This window comes from Scomber scombrus, chromosome 17 (assembly GCF_963691925.1).
Source record: "Scomber scombrus chromosome 17, fScoSco1.1, whole genome shotgun sequence".
NCBI lineage: Eukaryota > Metazoa > Chordata > Actinopteri > Scombriformes > Scombridae > Scomber > Scomber scombrus.
The window spans coordinates 5,989,570-6,012,090 of record NC_084986.1 but is presented as its reverse complement, the minus strand read 5'-3'; the positions used below and the strand labels follow the sequence as shown (position 1 = coordinate 6,012,090).

At 38.5% G+C, this 22,521-nt stretch overlaps 1 protein-coding gene across 2 annotated transcripts in view; it reads left to right on the top strand.

Annotated features, from left to right (window-relative positions):
- The window catches only part of pex7 (peroxisomal biogenesis factor 7), a 49,796-nt gene that overhangs the window by 9,987 nt on the left and 17,288 nt on the right, over positions 1-22,521 (top strand). For both annotated transcript variants that reach the window (XM_062436658.1, XM_062436659.1), the window contains exons 7-9: positions 10,620-10,726; positions 11,394-11,507; positions 13,998-14,053. In XM_062436658.1, coding sequence (XP_062292642.1) covers positions 10,620-10,726; positions 11,394-11,507; positions 13,998-14,053 — 277 coding nt within the window. The remainder of the gene's footprint in view (positions 1-10,619; positions 10,727-11,393; positions 11,508-13,997; positions 14,054-22,521) is intronic.

The window sequence follows — 22,521 nt, the reverse complement described above, 5'->3', positions numbered from 1 at the left end:
TTCAGTAAAAAAGGGGAAATGCAATTTAGCTTTTAAGTACCTCAAAAGTGGTGCCAAAAACTTCCAATTCTTTATTCTGATCGGCTGGCAAGTTTTTTCAATCACCTGATGAGATTAGAAAAAAAAGAGTTGTATCAGTAAATTAATGATCAGAGTGAGCTACCCAGATTTCTGAGTAGCCAGAAAGCTGAGAAAAGAAGCCAGCTAAAGGGTTTTTAAGGTGGAAAGACAGAGATGGGTGAGGCAATTTATATCTAATTAATAAATGAAAGTCTGCTTTTCAATAAACAAACTGAGACTGCATTTCGAATCACATACTTCTACTTTTTACTTGTAGTATGTACTAAAGCAGCTTCCCTTACAAAGTACATACTGATGCATGCAGTATGCATATAATGGAGACATACTAATTTATCTGTCACTGCAGCTTCTGTTGAGTTGTCATTGGCCTGTGCTCTCTTGGCAGCTTAGTTGATGTGATGCATCATGTGCTGCACGGCGGATTGTGGGTCAGAATATGCAGAAAAGCATGCTGGTGTGCATACTGACAAAATGCAACTGGATGTAGTTGAACATCCTCGTACATTTGACACACTAAATATTATTTCTGGCCTACTAAATATGCCAGAAACATAACTGGAAAAGCTTACAGGTAGTATGGATAAACCAGGTGCAGTAAAGGCCACATCTGTTACAAGCATTAATGCATCTAATATTCATATTTATTAAAAAAAAACGTACTAATAATGTAATGTCCCAACGCCAGTAAGTGCTCAATTTATATTACATTAATTTGAAATGGAAAATATGAAAAATATCAATATCACCCTCCTGCTGCTTCAAAAACACTTTCTTGACAATCAATAAAATAAATTAGTTGTTTTATCCTGTTTTCATTAACATACTGCATGTTGCACGAGCATTTAAAACAACACAAATGAGATAATTTATTTATTCAATTATCAGCTTTCATTCCTCATCTCATCCCTGCAACTTTGATGATTTAATACATATAAACTCACTGAATCGTCCCTGCCTGCTGCTATAGTCTACATTTGGGTTTCCCCCCTGTTGCCTCATACACACCACCTGTGACATAAGAGGTAAATCTTACACAGAAAGATTATATCACATAAAAATCAGGTTAGAACATTTTTAAGGCTATAAAATATCACAACGTCTTAAAATACAACCTGTACTTGATTTATACTGCGATGTGTTATTTTATTGGTGGTATTACGGATGAATGGATGGATGATAATGAGATGTCAAACGCTGCTATCATATGGTGGAGAAATACTGCCTTATCCTCCACGGGGGTGAATTCCCCTCTGGTGGCATTTAGCAGTTAGCATGAGAGGCTAATGCTGCTGCTGCTGCTGGCTTTGAAGAGAGAGAGAAAGAGAGAGAGAGAAAAGATGGCGTCTCATTCAGATAAGCTTATCGGGGTTCCCCATGCACCCTGCTGCCTCACATCTTCTAATGTTCCTCCTCCTCTTGTTCTCCGCCTCTCTCCTCTCTCTCTCTCAAACCCCCCCAGTGTGTGTATAATTTAGTTTGTGAGTGTGTTAAGCTTTCATCTGCCCTCCACATCTCCTCCAGTGTAATTTGCGCTGCCACAGTCAGTGTCGCTCTCAGCTCTGGAACAAATCGAGCTTCAGTAAACAAAAACTCAACTGTAAATGACAAGAAAATATCATGACATCAGTTTAAATCTATTTAAATTCACATATTATCAAATTGATATTATGTGTTTGCACAAACTTCAGTAACTTTTATGTTTGGAAAAAATAAGTTGTAGTTTATTTCTGCATCACAATGTTACACTAAAGCAATTCAAAGTGCTTTATAGAGTGATAGAATATCAAAAAATACATTATTATACAAAAACAGACAGCATGCATACACACAAAAAACTAATTGAAAGTTACAATAAATAGAAAATGTCTTTGTACTGAAATTGTTTGAGCAATGCATAATGTAGCACAACCTGTGATATGTAGCATAATTAGCTAGTGAAGCTGTAGGCTTCCGTACAAGGAACCTCACTCCGGAGAGTTACTATCGTATCGCTATTTTTTAAATTTTTTGCTCTATATATATATATATTGCTCTTTCTGTTGGTTATTGAGTGACCATGCGGCTGGTTGAGAGTTCTCTCTTTATTAGGGCCTCTTCAGGTCAACTGGATTTGGGGCCATTTGGATCTATCTGTGCTCAGGTCTTCGGTTGGATTGGTTCTTTCTTTTTTAACAGCGTATTAATACACATCAGGTTTGGTTATGTTTTCCGTGGCTCCATTTCCAATCGGGTCAAGCATTTTGAACGTGAAAGGTTTCTACTTGGTCAACAGCATATATTCTCATGTCAAAGTTGAATTAAACATTGAATTTAAACATGGCAAAAGTCCTCTCCTGATTCATCATCACACTCCTATAACACTGTTGGACTCATGATCAACACCTTGATAAAAAAAGGATAAAAATTGATACAGCAGTCCAAAAGATATGAGGTGATACAAGTGAGTTTTTAAACATGCTGTAGTACTCCCCATCACCTGGAAACATACATTGATGTGTAAAATTGGTTGAATTTCCCTTTAAAATGATTCAGCTATTTATTGGAACCCAACCTTTCATGAGTAGTTCTGGATTTATATTACCTGGTTGTATTTTGGATCTGTTTCCAAACTCCAAAGAATTTGAATTTGTGAAGCTCACAGTCCGACAAACGTGCTCTTGTGTCTCTTTCGTTTCTCTCTGAATGTCTTCTTTCATTTCTTTGCCTGTTTTCTGTCATCGTGCACAAAATGTAATGCAATCAAGCTCAACTGCAATGAAAAGTAATCTCAGGATAAAAAGAAGCACAGTGTCTTAACTCTGCGTGTAATTCCTCTGGTTGTTTGCTGTGCCAGCTCGCCTCTGTAGAAGACCTGAAGAGTGTGTGTGTGTGTGTGTGTGTGTGTGTGTGTGTGTGTGTGTGTGTGTGTGTGTGTGTGTGTGTGTGTGTGTGTGTGTGTGTGTGTGTGTGTGTGTGTGTGTGTGTGTGTGTGTGTTTTCAGGCCTGTGCTACCACTGGTCATGCCGTTGTAGATAAGCTCTGGAGGTGGCAGATCGTGTGAATGCAGCTCTCTCTTGGCTTTCCCATTTGAACCCTTTTTGCTATGGTCACCCACACGCCTGCTGCGATCACTTTCAGCCTCCTCTCTGTAAATGAACGTTTTTAAATGCAAATATCTGAACATGAAGAGCGATACCCCCCCTCCCCACATCAGTGAGGGATTAGCTGGAAGAGCTGCATCAACAGTAGGATCGGATAGTTATACATTCAAATAGAAATGAAGTGGCTCTCTCCCTAATGTTTGCTACTTGTTATAAAAGGTGTAAATGCATCCATCTCTGCAGGGTTCACTTGTCATCATCAGCTATGTCAGTGTTTGAGCTGCTGTCATAATTAGCGATGTTGTTTTCCTCAAAGTACACGATTCAATTTGACTTTTACTTTTCGATGTAAACATTTTTATCCAGCGCTAACGGCTATGCTGTTGTTAGGCTTTTGAGTCTTGATTTGTACAGATCAACAGATGATTGATTTTATGCTCTGATAACTGTCATTTACATATTCATTTTCTTCTTTAATGAAAAGATAGGCTACATGGCATCAAATGTGTGATATAATTGCCCTTCTTTTGGGTATGTACCACACTAAGGCCTTGTGTGGTCATATTTAAATGTAATGACAATGACTTATGCAGTTTGTTCCTTAATTTACTGGTGAAATAACACAAGCAATTTGATTCTTGCCTGGTGGCTTTCTGCAGGTGAGGAAACTCAAGGTGTTGTCGTAAAGTACCCTTCTGCCATCTAGTGGCTCTTCTTTTAACAGTGTGCTTCTTGCAGTGTGCTCTCTTATTATTAAACAACAGCAGGTGCCATTCAAGCTCTTACTAGCAAGAGGCATAATGATCAAACAGCCTGATTGTAATATCCAAATGGACTTTAAGAGATGATGATGTATTTAAGAGTTAAAAACTGCTATATTTTTCACCTTCCTCGAGCCACTGTGGTTCAGAAATGTAGAGCAGGTTGTTCACTCATCCGAAGATTGGCGGTTCAATTCCCGACTCCTCCAGTCCACATGTTAGAGTGTCCTTGGGCAAGAAACCGAACCTTAAATTGGTCCTGTGGACTGTGTGTGTGAATAATTAGAAACTCCTCCTGATGAGCGGGGCGGCACCTGCCATCAGTGAATGGATGTGTGCATGAATGGGTGGATGTGACTTTGGCAAAGGCGCTTAACATGTACTACGCTATTAATCACTTCGATTATTTATGCCCTGTCATTAACAGCTTAGTCAACAACACGTTTATTGTGTTTATAACTCACAGGGAACAAAAAATGTTGCCATACTGGTGATTTGAGGGAAGCAGGAGGATTTTCCAGTTCTGTTTCTCATCTCCGATTCCTGGAAAAGTAACGCAGTCTATCAGTAAGCTTGTTAACTAGCAGCTACACTTGTCTTCTTTGAGATGTTGAAGTTCTTTTTCTTCTTTTCTTTGGAAGTGCACGAGTAGGCGGGGGTGGAGAGAGAAGAAAAATACTGCGAGAATTGTGAACCAGCTTGAGATTTCAAAGGATGAACTCAATTTAGGATAGAAATCGTGACACAGTGGTAGTCATAAGAGATGTAGTTTTTACAGTTTTGATTGGAGATGCAGCTCAGTGAGAGAAGTTGTAGACTCACCTTAGATTGTCAGATTTCAACAGCTTTTGAATCTGTATCGAATCTGATTTTGAGCAGGTTTAACTTTTAAAAACTGCACGTCACAAACAAGCAAAACTCAAATCTCTCAAATCACTTTTTGCTGCCAGAGGAGGCAGAAAATAATAAATGTTTGCAGCCCATAAATACAACCTGTAAATGTTAAATATGTATCTGACACATTGAAATAACAGTAGTAGTCAAACTGACTTTTAAGCCTTATTTTTCACAAGATGTTTTCTCTTAAATTAATCAGCTTAAAATATTAAAAAATATTAAAATATGAACTGGGAGATTTTCATGAAATTGAAGACTCGCTTTCCTGTCTTGTTAAACTGATCGCAGTCATAGTGCATAAATGATCTTTGGCAAGTACAGACAGCTGCCTGCAATTCTCTGGTTCCAACTTCTTAAATGTGAATATTTTCTGGTTTCTTTAATCCTATATGACAGAAAACTGAATATCTTTGGGTTGTGGACTGTTGATCAGTATAAAACGAAGACTTTTGAGGGCGTTATTTTGAGCTTTTAAAAACTATTTTCATCATTTTCAGCCTCTTCATAGACCAACAACTGATGGGTTCATTTAAAAAAATATTCTTTAGTTGCAGCCTTAATGAAAAAATTAAAGATTTTAACTTAAAGCCTGTCAAAGTAATTCAAAAATAGAGCAATTTATATTTTTTTAATCTGATTTCCAACATTTTTTCAATAAAATGAACAGATAAAAATAAAAATCTTCCTCTTTTTAAATAAAAAAAGGATCATAATGAGCCCTGTAATGTTTTCCTCTTCACATCTGTCAGTTCACTGGCATCGACTGTGTGTTTATGTTGTAAATTGGCAGAATTTAAAGTTGGCTTTGACACATATGAGGGGGAAGCTTAAAAGCTGTGTGTGGGGGGAAAAACTGTGTGTGTGTGTGTGTGTCTGTGTGTGTGTGCGTGCGTGTGTATATGTGTGTGTGTCTTTGCTGAATCTGCTGATACAGCAGAGATACCAGGTGTAATAGAGCGAGACCCTTTTACAGAAGTCAGCCTCTAATGCACTGCAGAGCAAGCACACACACCCACGCACACACCCACATATACACATGCACACACACACACGCACACACTCACACACACACACATCCTCATACATTTACATGCAGAGCCAGATCCTGCTGCTGTTGCAAAAGAAACACAATGTTAAACAGTTTTGCTGTTGTAAACGGTGACACACACACACACACACACACACACTCACACACCCACATATACCCATACAAACACACACACACACACACACACACGCACACACCCACATATACCCATACAAACACACACACACACACACACACACACACACAGAGTCTAGCTGGCATGTTTTCCACTCGGTAAAGCCAGACGAGTTTCCACGCATGGCTGAGAAGTCAAGTGTGTGAGTGATGGAAAGTAAAAGAGGAAAAGAAGGAAGAAGAGGATGAAATAAAAAAAAAAAGCAATGACACGAAGGGTTAAGATAGTTATGAAAGAATCGATAAGGAACCAGGAGGATGTGGTTTGAAAGAGACTGACGCTGTGGAAGGTGTGTTGAGAGTTTCATCCATCGTTGGGATTAAAGAGGAAGTGGAGGAAATGGCGAGCAGGAGGAACGGAAGCACACTGACAGGAGAAGGAGGAGGAGGAGGAGGAGGATTAATCTGCTGGTCAGTAAACATGAGGTGAAGCTTCCTCTTTAATCTGCAACAAACAGTTCGGATTTGTTCTGAGCTGTTTATTGTGGGCTCTCCTCTTTGAATCCAAAAACACTCCGGCCGGTTTACCCCAACGCTCATCCTCAAAAGGACTTTAGGTGGCATTGTTTCTGAAGAGCAACCCCACAGTCCCAGTCACATAATCCTATTAAGCAAATGTACTTAGTTTTCTTCTTGGAGACGGCGACACCAAGGAGGCCCTAACTTTCATCCCCTCCTTCTTGTTCTTTGGATCACACAAATAGTATTAAACATTTATGAAAAGCGCTTAAAATGCCAAAAACAAAATATTACAAGTATAAATTCTGTTCCCTGAAGACGAGGAACAATGTACGCCACAGTTGACACTTGATATGAATATAAATCTAGAGATAAAGTCAACATTTCTCCTGATCTTAAAGATTCAGTTAAGCTTAAGTAGAGCATGACAACAGCAGATATATTTAATCAAATGAATTATTCAACAATTGTACACAAGTCTTCAATCTTGTCAGTATAAATCCTAATAAAACCCCCTGCAGTGCGAAATGTTTACAGCCAGTGAGCTTCTATCATATAAGCACCATGACTTCTGCCATTAATAAAAGGAACAGCATGTGAAATGTGTCTTGGAACTGCAGAAAAAGCAGATATTAAAGGGAAACTCCTTCTGAATTTCCAAAATAAAGTTAGTTTACAAGTCTTGAGGAGCAACCTCGCCTCTTAGAATACGATACGATACGGTACAATACGGTACGATACGGTACGATACGGTATGATACGGTATGATACGGTACGATACGATATACCTCCAACTCAAAAAACAAAACAAAAACAACACATAGAACATCCACATAATTGCACACACCACACATTGCATGTACCACACAGTATATTGCACATATGACATATTGCACAGCCCACAGATTGCATATCCCCCATAGTGCACATATCTCAGTGGAAAGATAAACAGATAAAAACACCATTGCATGAACCTCCAGCCTCACTGAAGCGATTAAGTTTCCAATAGGATGCTTTATACCTTCTGCCCCGAAGGGAAGCAGCTCAAACTCTGCATGGAGAACATGAGTTGTGTGTCTGAAAGTCTGCCTGAAAAACACTCATTTATGGGCTGAAGTGACTGTGGTTCCTTCATCCCATTGACTTTCATTGCACACTGAACCAAGAGAGCAAGCCTGGATTTTGACCTGGCAGTAAGGTTTCCATACCAAACAGACATCCCGTAGCTGATGATGCTCTTTATTACAGCCTGGTAGAACAGAAACATCACCTTCCCATCGTTCCCCGTAACACCCTAAGCATGCGCAGAAAATATAATCTCTGCTGTATCCGTGAACACAGGCTGTCAACATGCGTGTTCCAACTTAACGAATCATCCAAGTGGATGCCCAAGAAATGACGTCTCTGCTAAATTGTAGCAACAAATATGTTTTAAAGGAAACCTAATGTTGTCTGAATTACTTTTTCTGTCAACATAATTAGGAAATATTGGTTTGATTCCACAAAGAGAGGATGAACAGTGATTGGTTATATGATTTTGGCTTTGGTCCCTCCATTACTGTGAAATGAAGATACTGTAATTTACTGTGAAATCTTACAGCAGCCTACTTCTAATTCTTGGTTTTGATTCCAAAAAGCATCAAAATGTCCAGTATTTTAACATATTGTAAGAATGATAACTTGAAACGGATAAAACGGATAATATCTCCACTTCTGCTGCATATATTTTCATCCAGTTTAAAAAAAAAATCAATCGTAAATCTTAAATTATCACAGGCCTGTAAAGATAAATCAGCGTTGGACTCTTTGCAGTGTGTTGCTGAGGAGTTTCAGCTCTTAAAGGTCTCAGCATCCTTCAAACAAAGTGCTTTTTGAATCGTTGAACAGTGTCTGATGACAGAAATTGGCTGAACTGCTGTTTCAAACACTTATTTCACTCTTCAGTTACTTCTGTCATTTTTTGTGTGAACAACCTGCATGCAACACCGTCTCATCTCAAACAAAGCTGATCCAAAATACCTTTACGAGCAGCAGGTAATGCAAATTTAACAACCAAATATGTGGTTTGACCGTGTGACTCCACAACGACACATAAGAGCGTTTTCTAATCCGACGCCTCTATCAGCACCAACATCATAAAACCATTACACACTACTGTTAAACTAATGATATTTTTATGATGTAATGACACTGTGGTTAAGGTGTGGTTTGGTTTAGACACGAAAACTACTCGGTTAAGTTTAGAGAAAGATGATTTGGGTTAAAATCATCACTTTAAGGTTAGAGAAATATTTGGTGTGGGTTAAAGTTAATCATTTCTTAAAGTTAGGTTCTCATCCACAGGGTTAAAGTTAGGGAACAATGCCCACTTCACTTAAGGTGGGCTAACTTAAGGTGGATCAAATATTCTCATTGTAGCACTAACCCACCCAACCCTCCCTACCCTGATTGTTGGACTGATGGTAGCTGTTGGGAACCTTTTTACATATCAATATCACTTTTGTGTATGTCACACAGCTGTTATAGTAAAATGCGTCGCCACATGTAAACACCAGACCGCATGTAATGCAAACAGTTGGGAATGATTTGCATGTAACCACCACAGCTGCTATGTATAACACTCATTCATTGGAAGCACACACTGACTCTGTGTTTGGCTTAACGGAGGAGAGAGACTGCAGAGTTGATTAAACCTCTGTGAACCTGCTGCCTGTAAAATGAAAGAAAGAGGAAGAGGAGGAGGAGGAGGAGAGAAGAAGAAGAGGACGACGAGGAGAGCAGAATGTAGAGGTTCTGCTTGATGATTGTCGCAGTGTTGGCAGACCCTCAACCTCCAACCAGGAACACACACACACACACACACACACACACACACACACACACACACACACACACACACACACACACACACACACACACACACACACACACACACACACACACACACACACACACACACACACACACACACACACACAGAGCTGGGTTGATGCCATAATGAAGTGGCCCCTGAAATGAGCCCCACGCCTCACAAGAGAATAACTTATGTCGGGACACACATAAAAACCTGACGTCTGAAGGAACTGAACACTCTGTCAGCCGCGTTCCCCTCAATTAACCTCTTTTTCATTCTGTCTCTCTCCATCTGTCTTAACTTATATTTCTCTCCTGTGCTGTTCCTGTCCTATAAAGATGCTGAAAAACTTATTCATTCACTTTTTAAATTTTCAAATAGATTAGATAATTATAAATCCCCTTTTTTTTCTTTTCTTATTCTGACTTTTAACCAGAACAAGGCAGAGGGAGCACATTACCTCGGCTTTAGCTGCCCTCCATTGGCTCCCAGTATCTTTTAAGGTTCCTTTTACTTGTTTTTAAAGCTCTTAATGGTTTTGGCACTGACTTACATTTGTAGACTCTCTGTTGTTTTATAATCCCTCACAAGCTCTCAGATCTTCTACTGCTGGATTTTTAAATACACACAATTATACGCACAAGAAAATAGGCAGTGCAGCTTTTTTATTTTTTTTTAATAACTATGCTTCACAATTATGGAGCATATACCAAGAGCTATAAGAGATACGGCTTCTGTGAACCTTTTTAAATGACAGCTGAAAACCTATTATTTTTTAATGGCTTTGAATTAATGTAATTTTTAATAATTTAGTACAAATTATCCCATTTTATTACTCATACGGGTCTCTGTTTTTACTTTCACTTATATACTTTATCATCTACTTTTTATTGGCTAATTTCTAATAACCTCTTATATAAGTACTCTATAAATAAAGTTTATTATTATTATTAGTATTCACACAACAACAGTAAGTCTCTCCGCTACATCTGACTCTATTTCTCCTCTTTCTGCCTCTTTACCTCCATTTCTTTTTTGTTTTGCAGTCAAAGTGCCCATGAGCAGGGCATTGCAGCAGCAGCTCAGAAGTCTCCAGTATAGAGCTGTGGTTGCACTGGGCATGCTGGGTAAATCTCTACTCACTCTCTCTCTCTCTCTCTCTCTCTCTCTCTCTCTCTCTCTCTCTCTCTCTCTCTCTCTCTCTCTCTCTCTCTCTCTCTCTCTCTCTCTCTCTCTCTCTCTCTCTCTCTCTCTCTCTCACACAGGTGACGGGACGCTCAGAGTTTGGGACGTAAAGAGCGCCATGTGTCGATTGGCCATCCCAGCACACAAGACTGAGATCCTCAGCTGTGATTGGTGCAAATATGACCAGGTAACCGCCCACCGTCTGCAGCCTCAGACAAGTTCACACTGTTAAAAACACAATGGAAGTAAATTTCACTGTGCTGGACTGGAGCTTTTTTATGCATATTGTAGTTTTAAATACAACTATTCAGCTTTTATTTTAGCTTAAAATATTTAATTATTTCCTGTAAAATCTTATCCTGCTGTATTCTATCTTAAGTGAATTTCAAATTGTTCTTTTTAGTTTAAAATACATAGTTTAAAAATGTATTTTAAATTGATTTATTCTTGTTTAAAAATGACATATTAAGCTGTAGTTAGTAATGAGGTAAAATGCAGTAAACATGCTTCATTTTAATGTATTATGTATTATTTTAGTATAGAATACAAATAACCAAGAGAATAATAATTTAAAATGCATTTATCAACTGTAGTTTGGTTTTATCCCTTTAGTTCTGTGTTAAAATGCAGTTAAGAGGTATTAAAATACAATAAATCCAGCATTCAATAAGCTTTAGTCTTTTGTCAAGCTATAGTTTAATTAAAGTGCAGTTTGGCAGCTTTATTACCTCATCTTAAATTCTGCTTTGAAACTCTTTGATTCATCTTTATTCTTTCTTAAAGTGCATTTAACCAACAGATGTTTCTCATAATTGTGAGTTTTTTAAACCAGTGATTTGATGTTTTTTGTGCAGAACATTGTGGCCACAGGCTCGGTAGACTGCAGTGTGTGTGTGTGGGACCTGAGGAACGTCCGACAGCCTGTCAATCAACTGCTAGGCCACACCTACGCCATCCGCAGAGTCAAGGTACACACACACACACACACACACAATTGTTTGTGTGTGTGTTCGCAGGTCTCCTATCACACACTCCGCTAAATGTCATGTAGCACTTTGTTCTCTGAATTTAGAGCAAAGTGTGTCTTGCAGTAGAGATGTAGTGCAGCGCCTGACAGCATCAAAACACCCACTTAAATGGACCTAATAAGACCACACACACACACACACACACACACACACACACACACACACACACACACACACACACACACTTTAGACGATGTGTGAGAAAACATACAGCTGCAGACAAGTAAACAAACACATCCCAGTTACTCAGATTAGGCACACGCCACTTCACCCTCGCATACTGTACGATATACACACACACACACACACACACACACACACACACACACACACACACACACACACACACACACACACACACACACACACACACACACACACACACTTATGACTGCAAACAGAAACTCTTGCACACAAAAACACAAACCTGAGTTCATCCAATCAAGGAGCTTTGTTGCTCAAGTTGTGTTTTTCAGGACAGGTGTCACCTATCGATCGAGGAAAAACTGCCTCTAAAACTCTGTGTGTGTGTGTGTGTGTGTTTGTGTGTGTGTGTTTTGTTAGTGTTTGCAATTCTGTCGGCTGGTATTAGTTTACTGGAGGGAGCAGAAAGGAGGTGAAGCGACTTCATGGTCAGCAGAAGATAAGAAAAGAGAGACAGACGGAGACACATTTTAAGACTGTTTTAAAGGAAAATTCAGATTTTTAAATCACTCAAACTTTACTGCTGAGATGTTGTGATGCAGAGTCAAACAGGGAAGGAACACAATCAGTCAATTGACTAAACAAGCAACTGCTTCAAATTGCTCAGCTCCAGTGCAAAATTCAGCAAATAGTGTACAATACTATTAAACACAACACAAAAAACTCCAAATAGCTTCAAATCTCACGCTGTACAGACCTGCAACAAAGGTAGTTTCATTGTAGTTTCCTACAAAAATGATATATTTACTTATGTATAACAATAAAATTAAATGTTTTGCCCAGAATCTTTAATATCTGATATAAAGCTGACAGAAATGATGAACCAAAATAGAAAAACTCCCAAGAATAAATTCACTATTCATCTATTAACAAGAAAGCTTATCAACAAATGAGTGTATTTGCCCTTTCTGTACAAATAAAACACGCCAGCCTGTAAAAAGCATTAAAATAATTTGGCAGAACAATTTTATTTTAACATTTAAATTGTTGAAATTAAATCAGAGATGCAATTAAAAAGACAAACTGTGTGTTTTACAGTAGAAATACTGACAATAAAAGCTGTGTTGGACTGTCTCAGTGTCAGACAGAGGACATTAACGGAGAATTGATTGTGTGCTTCATCATCACAGCTGCTCAGTGTGTCTTTATATTTGTTGTATTTGCCTCAGTAATTAACATTTTTCTGCTGATAACACACATTAAGTAGCTGTAAACTGATTTGAGAGTCAAATAGGGAAAGAGAAATGTGTTAAACAAGGCTGTTGAGTCCTCTCGATTAAAAAAAGGTGAAACTGTCAGAAGCGCGGAGGGGGAACAAATGAACGAATAAATTAATTTAAGAGTGCTTAGCTGACAGTCGGTGAAACGACTCTCTGCGGACTCTTTTCAGTCTCTCTGTGTCGGCACAATCCTGTAACTGCTGAGCAGAAAATAGGCTGCTCGACCTGCCTGAAGCTGTGTTTCACTTTGATGGAGTAAAAAAAAATGTCACGTTTTTTTTTTAGAATCTGCTAGTCCAACATAAAAAAAACCTCCAACTCAGAACAGATGAAATATATGCAACTCAGCTGTCCCTGAAGATGAAGATGCACATTTCATTTTTTCCACCACAACACTTTTATTTACATATTTATTCAGAAAAGGATGATTTCTTTTGCATAGACTGAAGAATGAGACCCCATCGAATAGAGTACTTTATTAATCCCAAAGATATATTGATAAATTATAGATGTAAAAAGCTAAATAATATGACTAAATACACTAAAAATGGAATAGAGACTAAAGATAAAACAATAACTAGACTTTACTCTATGCTGAATATGCACTGTACAATAATATTAATATACTATAATACACATTACATTAGTGCAAAGTCATTTCCACACATGAATGGAGTTGCCCTTTCACACATATAGCACACAGCAGGAGGTTGTCGGTGTTAGATGTGTTCTCCGCTACTGGAAATACTCTGTTTGGTTTAGGTGAAGGGGTGCAGGAGGCAGGAGGCAGGAGGCAGGAGGCTGCGGTTGTAATTCAGTGTTTTTTAAGCTTTTCACCAGAAATAAAAACGGCTTTTATCTTATGAGATATCAGAGGAAGTTCTCTCTCTCTCCCATTAACCCTCATATTGCTTTTAGAAATTCAGAAATATAGTTTAACAAACAGATAGATTACATCACATTTTAACATTTTCTTGATTTACATATTTTATTTTTCTTCCTGCAGTTTTCTCCGTTCAGTAACACGGTGTTGGCGTCCTGCTCGTACGACTTCACTGTCAGGTAAGATCCACTCAGCCTCTTTTATTACTCTCTTCTTTCTTCTTTTTATTTGCTTGTGTGATGTTGCCCTTTTTTAATATGTTTAGTCTTAGATCATGAAGTGCTGTTAGACTCTGTTAACCTTTTACCAGGCACCCAAATATAAAGGTGACTCTTCTTCAAAGGCAACTCTTTTTAAATTTGACAACCAAAAAGTCAGAATGAGTATAAAGGATCCTGAACCAATGTTACAGTGGCTCAAGTGTCCCATGAGTGTGACAGTGTCATTAAACAGGAAGTTGTCATGGATCACTGTAAAACACCAGAAACAGAAGTAAATCAAAAGTAAAGGTCCAAAATATCAATTCAAATATCAAATATCTTCTGTTAAGACTTTCAGGTATGTGTGTAAGTATGTGTGTATTTAAGTTTAACTTTAATGTGTTGGCCCAAACAAAAAAAAGTTAACAGAGTGAAAGTGAGCTGCGGAGATAGAAACCCCCGGTGGGGCTCATAAAGATAAAAGACAAAGACTAATCAAGATGACACATTTGAACAAATATTCCTGATATTAATTCAACTCTACAGCTCTTCACTGTTCTGGATAAGCTGATTATGTTAAGATTACCTTCAGAAAATGTTTAAAATGTTTAAAAGAAATCTTAAAAACTATGACATTAAAATCATGTATTAAACTGGGATTTAAGATGAGCACAGAGACACTTTCATCAAAGAAGAGAACAACATCCAACTAAAGAAACAAGAAGAAAAACATGTTATCTATAGCTTGCCTTTGAAAACTGGCATCAAAAATGTCAAATACACTATATGGCCAAAAGTCATACATTTTCATAATACAGAGTACGCCGGGTTCAGACGTGCATACTTGGTAATTTGAACTTGGCAAGTTCAACTCATACGCATTATGACAATTTGCAGTTGGAGCAGCTGCGATCTTGCTGACATCACCGATTCAGCTCAGCTCTGGTGATTAATCTTCATCACAGCTGCACCTGACTGTAAAATAATCTCTACTCAAAGCTCCACTTACAGTTTATGTAAGTTATGTTATCCAAACTGTGATGTAGTAATAATACAAATCCAGATTAAATAACAAATTAAATTGCTTCCCTCCTTCCCTCCTTTTCTTCCTTTTTCCTTCCTTCCTTCCATCCTTCCATCTTTCCTTCCTTCCTTCCTTCCATCCTTCCATCTTTCCTTCCCTCCTTCCATCCTTTCTCCCTTCCTTCTTTCCTTTCCTCCCTCCTTTTCTTCCTTCTTCCTTCCTTCCTTCCTTCCTTCCTTCCTTCCTTCCTTCCTTCCTTCCTTCCTTCCTTCCTTCTTTCCTCCCTTCCCTCCTTCCTTCCTTCCTTCCTTCCTTCCTTCCTTCCTTCCCTCCTTCCTTCCTTTCCTTTCTTCCTTCCTTCCATCTTTCATTCCTTCCTTCCATCCTTTCTCCCTTCCTTCTTTCCTTTCCTCCCTTCCTTCCCTCCTTTTCTTCCTTCTTCCTTCCTTCCTTCCTTCCTTCCTTCCATCTTTCCTTCCTTCCTTCCTTCCTTCCCTCCTTCCTTCCTTCCTTCCTTCCTTCCTTCCCTCCTTCCTTCCTTTCCTTCCTTTCTTCCTTCCTTCCTTCCTTCCATATTTCATTCCTTCCTTCCATCCTTTCTCCCTTCCTTCTTTCCTTTCCTCCCTTCCTTCCCTCCTTTTCTTCCTCCTTCCTTCCTTCCTCCCTTCCTTCCTTCCTTCTTTCCATCCTTCCATCTTTCCTTCCTTCCTTCCTTCTTTCCTTCCTTCCCTCATTCCTTCCTTCCTTTCTTCCTTCCTTCCTTTCTTCCTTCCTTCCTTCCTTCCTTCCTTCCTTCTTTCCTTCCTTCCCTCATTCCTTCCTTCCTTTCTTCCTTCCATCATCCCTTCCTTCCTTGACTAAAGGACAACAGGAGGGTTAAAGAAATGTCTTACCAGTTTGATGTGGAAGTGAAGTTTAGCAGTTAAAACTTGCAGAAACACTGATGTGGTTATTTCAGCTTGAATTAATTAATTTAATTGAACAGAGTATTGTAATGGCATTTATCTTTGACTATAATACACAACTTTGACTTTTTAAAAAAACAACTTTTCTCCGAGGTTGAAAGAAAGAAGCGGTGGATGTGATCGTATATCTGCTTACGTTCCTTTTCTTTCAATTACTGACCACAGTGGATGTATGGTGTCACCTTAGAGGTAGTAATGAGTAAGGACACGGTGTGATAATTTGTGATAAAATTAACTGGTGTGAGAGAGAGAGAGAGAGAGAGAGAGAGAGAGGGGAGACAAAAGGCATGATGAGCTGGTCCTTTATTGAGCTGCAGAGACCGACTTCATAAAATCTGTAATTTCAAGCAAGACCGCCTCTCTGTTCCTTATGAGAATATGCTGCTTCTTTAATCTTTCCCCTTTTTCTGTCTCTACATCTTAGAGATAGTTTTCATGAATTTCTGCCGTCCTACATTCAACACCGGGCCTCATTAAATCTGCTGACACATCTATTTTATCTTTATGCATGTCTACCGGATGGATAGATATGACAGAAAGAGGGACGGTAGTTTGGCCTACTGCCTTTAAACATGACATATGTCGACACATCACCCAATGAGTAACGGATTCCCCAACTTTCTGCCTCAGAAATCATCTTTTCCCATCATGTCGGTTTCGAAACCTCTGCTATTGTTGTTGTGTCCCTAAACAAGATGGAAGGATGATTGGTATCAAGCTGGAAGACGGATGATGCTGAAGTAAATACGAAAGAGAGAGAGTGAGAGAGAGAGCCTAAGGGAGAGAAAGAAGTCTGAAAGATAAATGTGTTGAGAGCTGGCTCTTTGCCAAAGCCTGTGTTTTATTGATCCGAGCTTTCATTGGTTCAAATACTCCATGCTGAGTACTGATTTCATTAACACACAAACACACACACACACAGGTTTTAGCAGCTATCCTTGTTAGGATATTGCATTGACTTCCATTCATTATGCACAGCCTGACCGAAACCTTAACCCTAACATTAACCAGGACTACCTCATTAGGACTGGGCTTTAGTCCGTACAAGGGCGTTGGTCCCATTAAGGTTGGTGTTTATATCGGTCCTGAAGAGGTAACAAACACGTGCATGTACACACACACACACACACACACACACACACACACACACACACACACACACACACACACACACACACACACACACACACACAGTCATGTTTCCATTGCTTCAGAGGAGATCCTTATGGTCCTAATGATGGACTGGGCTTTGGTCCCCATGACAACACTGGTCCCAGTAAGGTTGGTGTTTATACTGGTCCCCAAGAGTTTTGTTGAAGAGGTAACAAAAACAAACACACACACACACACACACACACACACACACACACACACACACACACACACACACACACACACACACACACACGAACGATCATTTCAGAGGACATTACATTGACTTACATTAATTTCCTGAAGACTTATCCCAACCTTAACCATAACCACCTAACATGCTTAACCCTAACAGAAACCTACCTTACTTAACTTTAAACCAAGTCTTCACCCTAACATTACTGATTTACTGGGGACTTGCTTTTTGTCCTGATAAGGGAGATTCCCCAAAACGTGACTGTAAACAGAGTTTTGACCCTGCAATGTGAAGAATACCTTGACCATTCACACACACACACACACACACACACACACACACACACACACACACACACACACACACACACACACACACACACACACACACACACACACACACAGACAGTGGGAAATCACCACCTGCCAGACTCTGGTAGAGTTTGGCCCAACAGCATCTGTTGTAATAATCCTCAGACACACAAAAAAAGTTTATTCTAGTTTTCCATGAAGACGCCTGAAGGCAGAAAAATGTTCTTTGTAGAAAATATTCATAACAATACATTTTTAAAATCCTTTTTTCATGCAGTGTAGTTTTGTTGAATACAAATTCTGTTTTTCGGTCTCACATTCACACTTTGTCCATTAACTTTATTTTGAATATTTAACCTCAAGCCTTAGGCCTTTGCATTAATTAGGCAACAACCTCACTAGTAATTTTAATTCTAAAAGTGTTATAACAGTTATCAAACTTAAAAAAAAGGTAATAAATGCTTTATCATAACAGGTTTTGCAGTGAACATAACGTTTGGCCTTTGCACCATGGTGAAAACACAAGTTAAAAACATCTAGGAAAAAACAAAAAAGAAGTACAGAGAAGAAGGTGAAGTAATATAGATAATTTAAGCTAGAGTCTTACTTGATCTTGGACATAACGATCTGCCCAACGTGTTCAAAGGACGTTATCATTTATTCAGCAAAAGGTCTGTTTAATAAAAGAGTTATCTAATACTTATGTACATATCATACTCAGGACCATTTTCTTTTCTTTCTCTTTGTTTTACATGATTTTCCATATTTCTGTTAACTTTTTTTTTAAAAGTTCATGTGACTCCATAAGAGCTGATCCTGACAGAAGATGATGTCTGAGAGTCACTGAGCAACCTTTCCCCCTGATGATAATCAATGCAGAGGAACTTTTATAAAGCATCTGTAACATCGCTGTATCTTTAATTTAATCTTTACTGTCCGTTCTCTGAGATAATCCTGAAGCCATTCATTACAGTGATGACACTGTTTCAATGAGTTCACTTCATCTGATGTTATCTTAATAGGATTGGACTGAGCCAGGGCCACAAATTACACGCTTGTCTTGTGTGTCTGTGTGTGTGTGTGTGTGTGTGTGTGTGTGTGTGTGTGTGTGTGTGTGTGTATTTGTGTACTTTCCGTGGCAACATCACGTACTGCAGATTTGTTTTTTGTTAAACAACCCAAATCACAGAGGGGTATCAAGCTAATTATCACCTATTCTCAATTTGTGTCCGGGCTGGAGAGTGTGTGTGTGTGTGTGTGTGTGTGTGTGTGTGTGTGTGTGTGTGTGTGTGTGTGTGTGTGTGTGTGTGTGTGTGTGTGTGTGTGTGTGTGTGTGTGTGTGTGTGTGTGTGTGTGTAAACTCTCTAACCATTGATCAGGACTGAGTGCAGGCTCTAATCACCTCATTAACTCATTAACAGGAGTATTGTCTCTTTACACAGAGTCACAGTAGGAATAAAAAGCCCTGGGGACTAAACTGTCCTCCAAGTAAAAAAAATAAAAAAAAAACTTCATCTCAAAGAGTGTAAGAGTGTAACTTAAAGTTACGGCTCCTTCCAGCCGCCGTAGTAATTATAATGGTAGCAAATTGAGGAAATTAAGTGACTTTATAGAGATGAAGTGAAACCAGAATTTCTGGATTCTGCTCCAGAAGTTAAAAAAACCTCATTAAAAATTCCATTAACATGTGAAACACTGCTAATAAGTAAAAGTCCAGCCTTGGAGCAGAACCTTTCTCCACAGTATGTCGTGTGGCTCGATCCATGTGTTCAGATACAGGACAGGAGTTTTCTGTAAAAACATGTATCAGTATCATTGTTATTGAATATCTATGTTCTTAACGTCCTTTAACTTTATCATTTCCAATATGTCGTAGAGGTTTGAACGCTAAATGTCACAGCTTAACCTACAACAACTAGAAAAATGAACAATGACTTTAGAAGAAAGCGTTAGGGAGTTTTATGGATACGCTCACAAACTTGTAATTTTTTTTTCAATGGGAGCTCTAGTTTTTATTATTAGGTTCATTATTATTATTATTTTTATTGATATCATTATATTATAAATGCTTTAAATATTAAATCTGAGTGTCCCCACATCCCACACCCTGTTGGTGTACTCAGCTTAGTGAACATTACACCTTCCTTTGTGTAAACTCACACACACACACCTGCCTCTACAGGCCTCCAGACACTGATCTAATCCACCTGCACACACAAAGATCAACACATTGAATGCACATACAGTACACTCATACGCAAATACATCTGAACACACACTCCTCTATGGTCACATATGCATGTACATATACACACACGGTTGGTTGCATGAATCATTTTTCATCCCTCGTTCCTGCTCTTCACCTCCCTTCTCTTTTTCTTTACTGTGTATTCGTTTAGTTGTAGTCAGTGGAGCACTCAGTGAGTTTTGACCATCTATAACCTCCGACTTCATCATATTCTGGGATTAAAGAAAATATTCAAACTTTTATTATCTTATTATTTTTTAATGAACCATTTGATTTATTAATGCTATTAAATCCCTTTTCCAGTGAAAGTAACATTTAACGAGCTGGTAAATATCACGACTCATGAAACACAAGACCATTAAATATCAACCAAACAAAAAAATACAAAACAACAAGAAAACACCTCCACTAAAACTCCATAATCTACTTTAAGTTATTGGTTGGTTCACCACTTTGTTTCAGACTCAAATATCTCAACAACTATTGGATGGATTGCCATCGGATTGAAGTTTAGGATGAATTATAATAACTTTGATGATTATTTAACTGTTGCTAAGCGCTATCATCTGATTATAATTTAATTTTGTCCAATACTTTTGTTTATGACCCGATTTCTGCAACAGTAATGACATTCCCATTAACCTCTGCTGTACTTTTTGTAAAGCACATGTTGGTCACACAAGACTAAGATGGTTTAACATTGGTATTTTAGCATTTGAGTATTTTTGGGCATACAGACATTTAAGGCAGCCCTCTGTGTCAATGCATCAGCTGATAACTCCCTGAGTGACCCATTGTGTATGACTTTAGTACATTTTGTACTGCTTTGTTTTTTTTTAGCACAACATAATACACAGAGTATCACATGGTGACGGCATAACAGGCTGTAAGCTTTCTCAGTCTTGTCTCTAAATGACCTTAATACATAACTGTGATGGAAACATGATGCTACATGCTGCATTAACAACGATAGCTGGTGAAAGCTAATGATTATAGTGTCAAAATAAATGGATTTTACAGTCTGCAGCGTGAGTCGGTTCACTTCTGAACTTGAACATGAACTTCAACGACAAATCCTTTTGAATTCATCGATGCTCCGAGTTGCATCCATTGCTTCTTCTCCAGTTTCAGAGTTGAACTTCGGCTCTTTATCACACTGTCTGGTGTATGTAGTAAACCAGCTTTTCTGCTCTGTGAAGGAGAACTACGCTCCATCATTGGTACCCTTTTTCCACATGTAAAAACGTATGAAATAGTGACTAAATATGTTTTTCTTAAGTTTATTATTTCAGTTTTATTCAATTTGTTCCTAATATTCGCTTTATTTCCTTAGTTTAAAGCTTTTTATATGCTGTCATTATCTGTGTGGATGTACCACTCTCTCAAAAAACAGTCAGAATTAGTGTGTTAGTATGAAATTGACTCTCTGAGGTCATTTATTTCCTTTTTCAACAGCAGGTTAAACGCCTCATGTTTGCTTTAGATAAAAGCCCCCCCCCCCCCCCCCTTCGTAGCAGCAGCTCTGTGCATTTGTGTGACCCTTAACATTAATTTCCTGTTAAAATTAAAAGCATCGATGACATCAGCTCATCACTCTCTTTACCTTTCTGTCTTTATTGTTTTGTCTTCTGTCACTTCTCTTATCTTACATGTTTTGTGTACACTTCCTCTTATTTTCTCCGCTTGGCTTTCATTTTTGTTCTCGTGTCTGTTTCCGCTATGACTTAGTGAGGGTGGTAGTAATAGTGAGACACACACACACGCACACACACACACACACACACACACACACACACACACACACACACACACACACACACACACACACACGCACACACACACACAAAGCTGACAGGTGAATGGACTGTTGCACAGACTGAAACACAATAGAAGCTAAATAATTACCTACCATGGAAACTGCAGACAAAAGACACCGCAAGCCTCATTTATACAAACAACATGGTGTATTTGTATAAATGGGACAGTCATCTGGTGTCACACACACACACACACACACACACACACACACACACACACACACACACACACACACGCACACACACACACACACACACACACACTTCACGTCATCCCAACTTATAATTAGAATCTCACATGGATCCGATGCCCGCTTTCTAACAGTTATAGAAATGCTGAAGCCTTTTTAATACAGAAGAATATAAAGATTGCTATTTTTTTTATTTTACAATGCGTAATTTCGTCTATAAAATGTCTGTTTCAATTTCACAAAGCATATTTATGGAAGCAGAAGATGTAATGATTGATTTAACCACCTGTAAGTCCTATAATCTTGCTTTAGTATTAAATTCCTTACTATTTTTAACTTAACGTCTTAGTTTTTATACTAATATTTACACTTATCTTCTTTATACATTTATTATAGGATGTCGCTGTTTAAGTTATGATGATAGTATTAAAGTCATATTGTCAACTTTTATGTAACTGTACTTGTGTATGCATGCGTAACATCATGAGTTTGGGAATGGAAACAAGCGTGACCGCAGCACAGTAATTATAAGCTCAAACATTT